The sequence below is a fragment of the Pelecanus crispus genome, chromosome 1 (genome assembly GCF_030463565.1).
Source record: "Pelecanus crispus isolate bPelCri1 chromosome 1, bPelCri1.pri, whole genome shotgun sequence".
In the NCBI taxonomy this organism is placed as follows: domain Eukaryota; kingdom Metazoa; phylum Chordata; class Aves; order Pelecaniformes; family Pelecanidae; genus Pelecanus; species Pelecanus crispus.
The window spans coordinates 68,524,415-68,534,341 of NC_134643.1; the positions used below are offsets into that span (position 1 = coordinate 68,524,415).

General features: G+C 46.3%; 1 protein-coding gene across 2 annotated transcripts; it reads right to left on the reverse strand.

Annotated features, from left to right (window-relative positions):
* Window positions 1-462: 462 nt before the first annotated feature.
* On the reverse strand, window positions 463-7,591 carry ETFBKMT (electron transfer flavoprotein subunit beta lysine methyltransferase). Of its 2 annotated transcripts, XM_075725415.1 has the most exons (5): window positions 7,341-7,591; window positions 6,122-6,156; window positions 5,705-5,983; window positions 1,878-2,008; window positions 463-1,154 (listed from the first exon to the last, which is right to left on the reverse strand). In XM_075725415.1, exons 2-5 carry the CDS (start codon window positions 6,136-6,138, stop codon window positions 790-792), a joined length of 792 nt encoding a protein of 263 aa, XP_075581530.1. In that variant the 5' UTR covers window positions 6,139-6,156; window positions 7,341-7,591; the 3' UTR covers window positions 463-789. The 2 variants fall into 2 exon arrangements, with proteins under 2 accessions (XP_075581530.1, XP_009485990.1); XM_009487715.2 differs by lacking the exon at window positions 7,341-7,591 and having other exon boundaries at window positions 5,705-6,153.
* Window positions 7,592-9,927: the final 2,336 nt, after the last annotated feature.

A 9,927-nucleotide genomic window follows, 5' to 3' on the forward strand; every position in this document is an offset into this window, starting at 1 on the left:
AACATCACGGAAGGAAAGATTTCTTCATCCCTCACCAGCTTCTCATGATGATAGATTGCCTTTTTTTACCCCTGCACAGTTAGGGAATGTAGATCATTTGACCCTACTTTCTAGGGGATACAGTTACACTATAGCTATTACTATTTAGTCACCTTCCACTTACTAAGAACTCTTACTTTGGCTAGAATTCAGGAAGCATAGTTTAGATTTGTGTGCAAGTCCTAAATAATCTCTCCGGCAGCTTCAAGGAAGAGTAGATTTTTATTATAGAGGGGAAGGGGGAGATTCAAATTAGTTAGTTTGACATTCAGAAGAGTTATCCAGAAAAAGAGCAAGGCACTTTTAAGTTGAGCATAGTATGAGCTAATAATCTAGCAGAGAGTTTTATGAAGGAAAGCAGGAATCTGCAAAAGTCTGTGAAAGCAGTGCAGTAATCTTCTGCAGTAAGCCTCCTCCCCACAGCAGTATGCTGGATGTCTAAACCATTTCACAATAGTGTCAGAGAGCAAGACGTGAATATATGTGAAAAACATCAAGCATGCAAACTCTTAGATGTAACTTGTCTTTGGATTTGCACTTCCAGCACAGGCCCCTTTGAATAAATACAGTTTGCATGTAGTTTTGACCTCAAACGGAGTGAAAGCCTCAGTGTGACTGAAATCAGTACAGTGAAGGTATAGTAATCTACTTTGCATCAACAGATATGTTCCATGTTTAATTCCCATTTTCATTTTACATACTTAGGAAAAAAGCCAACCAAGTGAGACAAAATTCATTAGAAAGCCAGCTTCAACAGTTTTCTGAACTGTTTGAGGGCTGATAACTCCAGACGATACTTGATGTTAATCCATTGTTTTCTTGTCTAGTATACTCGGGAAGTGAATATTCTATAACTTTGTGCAATTGACTGTGAATGCTGTGGCTTAAAAACTGATGCCTGCCAGGGTCACCAATCAGCACTTCAGTTTGCTGTATCCTGATGCATTTCCTCAGCCAGTGATGCAGACCATCAGCAAGTTGTTCATCGTAAAACATATCTCCTAGAACAATGAGGTCCCAGTTGCCAGCCTCTGAATTAATGATGTTCTTAATGGTGATGGGGAAGGGATTCAGGTGGTTCAGTTCACAGTTCAAGATCATTGCCATTCCTGCAACTGAAGAGAAGTTGAAGTAAAATGAAAGTTACATTTTAGGATTCTGCCATTCAGCTCCCTTACAAATTTCCTTGACACATCTTTCATCTCTTAAATATTTTTGTTTATCCTATCTAGGGACTTCCACAGTTTTCATTATGGGTCAAAATCTGACATAAAGTGATGGAATTTTATCCTCATTGCACCATGATACAGGAAAGAACTATTCCTGGCATGGATACCAATGGAAACCAATCACAGAATCAAACCAGAATACTCAACTGCCTTAATCTATGGATATACTTCCTCCCTAACCAATGAGTAATTAAATTATGAATAAACTGAATTCATAAGTCAATTACAGGAAAACAAAGTCTGGGGGAAACCAGCAAAATCTAGGCCCTAACATACGAAAGTGCAGGACAATGCTATGGTCCTACAGAGAAGCCAACTTGCCGCCTGCGCTTAGAGTTCTCTTCGAAACCAGCCATGATGGTGTGTAGGCAATGCTTGATAGAAACTTGGCTGTTTGTTCATTCTAAGGAGCTATGGAGATATACTCAGTGCGAGAGAGGCTGGTACAACCCAGCTTCTAATACTGGCAAAATCCATTCATCTTTTTAGCATTCTTAGAACTCTGTTTGGAACCTGAGTTTCTCCCAAATGGAGCAAAGAAAAGTCTGTGTTAAATGTGCTTTAAAAATCAATAAATATCTTTACACAGGGATAGAAAAGAGGCCTTACTAGGGTCGATGTCATTAGCAAGGACTTGGGATGCACCACTCATCACAGCAGCTATTGCTGTTGCTCCACATCCACTTCCAAGATCCAAAACTGATCGTCCTTTAACAACGCATGGATTATCTAAAATATACCTGAAAAGAAAAACTGTTAAAGCAATGACAAGATTATGCAAATTTCTCAGTTTTGCATTACACTGCAGAAGAGTTCTTGTCATACATGTAATGAAGCATGGTATCTGAAAAACGCTATTCCATATGTGCAGCTGGTACATAGCTCCTTATTTGTCCCTGCTGATACAAAAAACAAGACCCATCATCTTTCTCCCTTACTTCTCCCCCACCCACCAAACAAAAAAGAGATCCAGCCAAGTAAGCAACATTTTATTTCAGTCAGCTCCTTCTCTGACAGGTGAGCTTATCTAATAAATGGACACAGACTGCAAGGTGACTAACACACTTGGCATCAGAAACAGGAAAGTAAGGATTTGTAGAAATTCAAAGCAGTCTGACTGAAGAAACACGAAGATGTATTTGCAGTGAGTATTGCACCTATCAAAAGACAAGGCCTACCCATTGCCCTAAAATACTGCTCGTGCAACTGCTTGGAAGAGGAGGAATTTCTCCTCTTTCTTTTCCTAAGCCATGCAAGACACAGATGCAAATACTTCTCGTCTGCTTAATGTTGCTCCTGAGTAGCAACAAGAAAAGGAGAATAGAGCAGCAGTGAGCAGAAAGAGTATCTTCACCTAGTTGCTGACACCTGCCAAGAGGAAGCAGCAAGCAAAAACCTCTAGGTTGGAAACGGAGAAGCGAGAGAAGGCAAGCAGCAGTTACTGGTAAACACTATGAATAATCTAGCCATTACTGAGGGTTCAGAACTTTAACAATTGCCATGAAATTCAGTCTTCTGCAAAGGGGAAGGCCCTAAGTGACAGGGGGAGGAGCCCTAAGTGACATACATTACTGCAAATTGCCATACATTTACTACCAATTGCCATAACTTCTGTTAAAGTAGAAACAGGAAAGGATTCTACATTTGTGTTGTCTTCTGGCATGGAAGGTGATGGCTGACTCTTCACGCAGGGCTACCGGTAAGCACAGCTTTTGCAGGTGGGTTCCAATGCAGGGAACTGTAATGGAAACGTTAAGATTGGTGTAAATGGTGAACGGATGGATGGAAATGTCTGGACCTAGAAGCACCAGCAGGAGTGGCAGAAGGAGGCCTAATAAGAGCGTCAAGTGGTAGTGGCACCTAGATCCGAGCACATCTGTATACAGATTCCTAGGAGCCCAGACTGGGAGAACAAAAGACAACCTAGCCTCAAACTAAACAGTTCAAGCCATTAAGAGACCACAGCAGGAAGGTCAAGACCAGGACTGAAGATACAAAATACCCAGATCAGGAAGCCAGGAGAAGTGAGGACCTGACATCCCATGCCTCTTGTCCTACATTTCATCACAAGGAATCCTGCCAGACAGCTTGGGCATGCACAGCTTGGTGCTTGCAAGTACCTGGTTAGGAATCCAATGAGTGAAACTGATTCAGTTGTAATGAAAATCACCTTCTCCTATGAGGTCTGGCACCCAGCTGTGTTACCCTGTTACCGTAATGCTGCAGCATTCTTTGCTACTTTGAAGCTCTACAGATGCTCTCTTTTCTGAGGGCACCCAGACAGGACGTCGGTGCAGGCGCTCAGCAGCTCCGCTGCCTGGCAAGGCTCCCCCTGTGGCCTTCACTTCTCTGAGGACAGCCTGTCACTTACCAACAGGGTGGAAGACAGGGATGGGGCTTTCTAGGGGCTGTGCTTGGACGTGCAATGACTTTCCAGCAGTAGCTTGTGTAGAGCATGATCTGGCCTAAAGCTGCCAGTGCCTTGTTTCCAGCTGAGTGGTTCTCAAGTTACCGCTAATGATTGTGGTGACTTAGGACAGCTGGCACCGACTGTATCCCCTGGCACGCACACAGTGTATTACGCTGCTGTTGGAGACTGCTGTCTGCCATGCTGGGTTAAGGAGGTATCTTAGGTTACACCAAGAGGAACAGCTTGAAACAGGAGACTCCTGATGTTGTGGAAACGCCAACTCTGAAATGAGCACAGTTACGGAAGCAGCATGTTTTCATGCTCCCTTTTTCCTTTTACTCTTCCAGATTATGCAGCTAATTTCTGACATTCCAAATATACCAAAACAAGTGCATAAACAATAAGTCAATAAAGTGGTGAAATGCCAGATAATTATTATTGCTACCGAAATATCCGGGCACATGAATCATACGGTAACAAAATGTAGAGATTACCTTACCTAACTTAATTACACGATGTTTAGGAGCACTTTAGTTCATCTACATGGCAGGCTAACCAGCTCGCAAATTAACTGTAAGACCTTCCTATTTATCCTGGTTTTCGCTGGGATAGAGTTGTTTTTTTTTTTATTCTAGTAGCTGACATAGGGCTGTGTTTTGGATTTAGGGTGAGAATAATGCTGATAACACACTGAAGTTTTAGTTGTTGCTAAGTAGTGCTTACACTAGTCAAGCACTTTTCAGCTTCTCATGCCCTGCCAGCAAGAAGCTGGGAGGGGGCACAGCCAGGAAAGTTGACCCAAACTAACTAAAGGGCTATGCCATACCATATGACATCATGCTCAGTATATAAACTGGGGGCAGTTGGCTGTTGGGGGAGAACCACTGCTCAGGAACTGGCTGGGCATTGGTCGGTGGGTGGTGAGCAGTTGCATATGCATCACTTATTTTGTATATTCTATTATGATTATTATTTTTTTTCCTTCACTTTCTGTCCTATTAAACTGTCTTTATCTTAACCCACAAATTTTACTTTTTTTCTTTTTTTTTCCTGATTCTCTCCCCCATCCCACTGGGGCGGGGGGAGCGAGCGAACGGCTGTGTGGTGTTTAGCTGCCTACCAGCTTAAACTGCAACAGTCCTTTTTGGTGCCCAGCGTGGGGCACAAAGGGTTTACAATAACGACAGATCTGCCCAGAGCGTGTTAAAACAAATTTGTGATAAGCATTCATTGGTCACAATGTTGTTTTTTCTTGCAGAAAAACAGCAAAGCCCCAATTCAGATTCTTCCTTTTCATCAGTGTGGGGAATGTCTGGCAGCTTGTTCTTTGCTGTAACAATTACTAACTTTTTCTGCTGCTGTTCAAAGTGAGAGATTTGATTTTAGAGAATAAAAGACCTTTAACTAGTTCCTGGGAATCAGGAACATTAAAGACGTTTTGACAGTAAGTGGCCAAAATCAAAATGTGGCTTCTGACATGACTAAAAGACAGCCACAATAAGGCTTGACAATAAGGCTGCTGAAATCCTAAATGAGGAGAGTGATTCAGGCCAACCAGCACTCCAAGTGGATCAGCATAAACCTACTTTTCTCAACCAACCAGACACACATCCACACTCCTGTCTGTCTCCTACAAAAAAAAAAAAAAAAAACAAACCACATGTTACAACAAAACAGCAATCCTCCCGTTTGAAACGACGAGTGATAGAATTAAACACCTCGCCAGGTTTTGGTGGCAACTGCACAGCCCTTCCACAGCTCCAAATTCAGCCCCATTGTCAACACATGCATCACCACTGATTTCAACTTAAGAGCCGCAAGTTATTCTATATGCAGCAGGTGCTGAAACTTCACTGCCAACCAGCAGAGATTGCGTCTCTCCCGTAGAAGCAGAGAGGAGTGTGGATAATGCACTCTCATACAAGGCAAATACACATCGCTAGGAATCACTACAAGCAGAGCCAGGTCTGACACCCTGGCCCACAGCAGACTGGACTTAGCAACTTTGGTGACGCATGCTGCGTACCTGGAGAGGGCTTGGCCTCCTGGCCAGTAAATTGCCCAGAACGGGTCTCCATAAGGCCACAGGTCAGGTTTTTCCCTCCAGAACCTGCAGCGAGGGGTGAGGAGGCGCAGTCGTATCTCCGGCGTTAGGTGCCCGCTGCTGGTGACCTCTGTGTTCTCCTCCAAAAAGGCTCTCACCTCGGGGTCCAGAGACTTGCCGGCACTCCAATGGCAGCAGCGCTTCCAGCGAAGAGAGGAGCCTCCCCTCCTGCTCCTCCAAGCCTTGGCAAAGGTGTTCTGCCTGCCCAAGAGGAGGAGCCGCTTCCAGCCGCGGAAGGCCATGTCTCCCCAAGAACAAACCTTCCCCAGGAGAGCTCGGAGCACAGCTTATCTGATGAGCACAGCAGGTGATGAGGCAGAAAGCTTGAAACAAACTCACAGGATGTTGTTTTTCATAGTGATGGATGACAATTCCTGAAAGAGAATAATGCTACCTAAGTGATGTTTCTTCAGTGACTTCAAGGCTATGCACCACCAGGGCTTTAGGAAGAGGAGGTCAACATGCTGTTGCGTGACCATGAACACGCCCCTGCCCAAAGAGCCTTTGAAGTCTGAAAGAAGTGATATTTAAGGAAGAAGCTATCAAGAGACCCATTCAGAAGAGTGCTATAAACATATCCTGTGAGAAACAACCAGTTAGCGGGACAGCTGATAGAGCTAAAAATTAAATGTGCAGCCTTTTAACATCTCCCTCCCTCTGCCTTGAATATACACACACAGCAAGCTACTCCCATTTAAGGTTCTTCCATTGAATCTTAAGATTGCAGTAGGACTCTGGCATTGCAGGGCCTATGGACATAGCAAAGGTTATCAGTAGGTTGCTTGAGAGATGCCATTAATTACAAGTTTTATAATGGTAATGAGTCTTTTATATGAAAACACCTCTTTAAAGTCAAGCAATTAAAAGATTTCCTCAAAAGACTTTCCTTTCTCCCTCAGATTTGTCAGGCTGCTGGCTCCAAAATGAAAAGAAAAAAAAAAAAAATCCTCAAGAGCTGATCTTAATCAGAATACTCCCAGTTTGTTGCATTTCAGTCTGTATTTTAAAGGATCAGTTAGTCTTATGGTGCAATAGACTCATGTGGATGCTCTCAGCTGTAGAAGAAAGTAGACCTCCATCACTGTAGCCTGCTTCCTGTCAGAAACTATATAAACGTGCTCCAAGCTGTCTAAAGAGAGAGAAACTGAATCCAACACATTTTAAAAAATAAAGTTTTTAAAAGGTGAGACATTCAGACTGGATGAGCTCATACTCAAAGGCCTTCTGACACTACTCAAGGCCAGGAAAAGGAGAATGGAAGAGTCAGAGTTCAGACTCATTTAAGAATCAGGAGAATGGAGAGTGGAGAGCCACAGCACCCAGCTGAGAGGCAAATGAAGTCATCACCATACTCATCATCTGCCATCTCTTGCAGACCCTGGGTCTTTCTTATGCTGATCCTGCGAGTATCCTTACCAAGCGGTGGCCTGAAGAGAGAGAAACTGTTTTCCTGCCTTCCCTGCTCCAATCTCCGCCTTCATCCATCCTTTACTATTTCCATAACTTTTTTTCCTTCCTCATCTTGCTCTCTAATTTCTTTTCAGTAACTTGGACTTACTTGCTTCAGGGCACAGCTTTTGAACCTCCTCCTAAGCTGATGACCAGAGAAGCATTTAAGGCCTGTGCTTCCACAACAGCAAGACTGCAAGTACGAACAGACACAAGAGAAACTCTCTATTTTGCGATTGTTTTCTCTCTTCCACAGTGGTTTTCATGAAAAAGCAGAATGATGCATGAAGAAAATCAACTTCAGCCCACCCCTGCCAATTTTTCACAACAGAAGACTTGTGGCCAACTTTGCCATCTAGAGCTGTGCAGGTTGTCCTTAAAAAAAAAAACCAAACCTAAACAAAGGGACAATAGGAAAAATATGTTAATAAAACAAAGTCCTAACACTTTGTATTTCATTACTTCAGTTTTTCTTTGTTTGTCTGTATCTTCAGTAAAAGTTCTTATGTGTTGAGCAGCATTTTTGTTATGTGCTGGCCTCTGCTTTAGGTACTGGGTTTAGTTTGGTTGTTTACTAAAATGTTAAGCTGTGAACTTCCCTCCCGTAAGGCCTTGCTATTTAGGCTGGTAGTCCAGTCTTTAAATCATTAGCTAAAGGCTTTGTATTTTTATTACAAATAAATACATGTGACTGAACATTTGCATTCTTCCACATTTGAGAATGCCATTCAGCAGAGTCCATGTGATTAATGAATGTAATTAACAAATGCCTGCCTTCTTGAAGGCAGAGCTATGTAGTCCCCATCTGCCTAAAGGAAGCATGAAGTTAATTGAAAACGATCAGAGAGAGAAATGTTGTCAGCTAATGCTGTATGCTGGCTTTTCCCCATGAATTGCTGCAAATCAGCAGGGCTGAGAATCAGTAGCATATATTTTACATTGTGTGTCACAATGGTTACTCTTTTTAAATTAATTGTCTGTAGAGCAGTATCTGCCAAGAGCTCTGTGCTCAAAACGCCAAACTGAGCTTAAGCGTTCAGTGCAGGAAGGCGTCAGGATAGACATCCTCGCGTTTGACGCTCCTGGCCTTCCTGTCTTCTTGGGAATAAGATCAGTGGGTGAGCTTAGAAAAAGGGACAAAACCAAAACCAAACAGAACCCACAAAAAAACCAAAAAAACCCAAAAAATTCAAAACCAATGCCGATGCGATTTAAGTTTTTTTTTTTTTTTTTTCCCCTGAAAGCAGCAGGTGCTTTTCAAAGCATCACCAGACCGACCGCACGTCTGCTACCGGGGGCAGGCAGCCCTAGCCACGGCCGAAGGCCGCCCGCTTCAGCGGGGGAGGCGGAGAGCACCCCGGCACCCCACCACCCGCCCCGGGGCGAGCCACCGGCACGCTCGCCGCTTCCACCCCCACATCCCCAGCTCGTCACCCCGGGCCGGGCAGCCCTCTAGGCCGCCGGGGGGCACGGCCCGGCCCAGCGCCGGGCACAGGGCAGGGGAAGGCCGGCACCGGGGCCGGGGCCACCGCCACCGCCTGGGCCGGGCCGGGCCGTCCCGCCCAGGCCCGGCCGCGCCGAGCCCAGCCCGGCCCGGCCCAGCCCGGCCCGGTCCGGTCCTAGGCCCGGCCCAGCCGCTCCGGCGGGCCCAGCCAGGCCGCCCGCCCCACCCCGCCCCACCGCTCCCCTCCGGGGCGGCACCGGCTCCGGGGAGCGCCCGGCCCGCACCTACCCGCCGCTCCCGGCCGCCGCCGCTTACGCCCCGCCCGCCCCGCTGCGCTGCGCGGGGGCCGGGCCGGGCCGGGCCGAGGGGGGCCGGGCTCCCCGCCCGCCCTTAAAGCGGCGGCGCCGCGGGGCCTGCGGCCGCCGACCCGGCTCCGGGCCCCGCAGCTTCGCCGGTGCCTGGGGTTGGTTTTTTTCCGCCCACACCGCAGCGCCTGCGGGCTGGGCCTGCCCCTCGCTGCACCCGGGTCACCAGCGACAGGTGCTTGCTCTGTTCCCGCTCCATTTAAAATACTTTTTAAAAGACTTGCGTCAATGTAAACCAGCTCAGACTTTTAAAATGTTAATAAAAAAAAACACATGGGGAAAGGACTAATTTCCTCTGAGGCCACAAAGTGCATTTTCACCAGGCAGTGACTGCGACTCGCCCGTGGCTGGACAAGGGACAAGGTGTTCAAAAAAATGGGTAGACATGGCACTTTGGGACATGGTTTAGCGGGCATGGTGGTGTTGGGTTGATGGTTGGACTGATGATCTTAGAGGTCCTTTCCAACCTTAGTGATTCCTAGTTTTACTTTAATTAAAAAATAATCCAGCCACCAAGCCAGGAAACATGAAATTATTACTGTACCCTTAATTGGTTTAGTGGTGGACTTGGTACTGTTAGGTTAATGGTTGGACTGGATGATCTTAAAGGTCTTTTCCAACCTAAGCAATTCTACAATTCTATGATAAGGAACCAAACCCTCCTGTATCTCCCCCCTTCCCCGGCTGCCATCCTCCACAGAGGGACCCCCCCAGACAGGGGCTCGCCTCCCGCCCAGGAGGGCCCAGGGCCAGGGCCAAGCCCCTCCTAAGGGTGCAGCCAGGCCTGGCCAGGGCTGGAGGGGGATCCTGGATTCCCGGCTGGCTGGTCCACTGCTGCGATCCCACAGCCACCCTTCCTGGTTTTGCTGCGTTGATTAGTGGCTCTC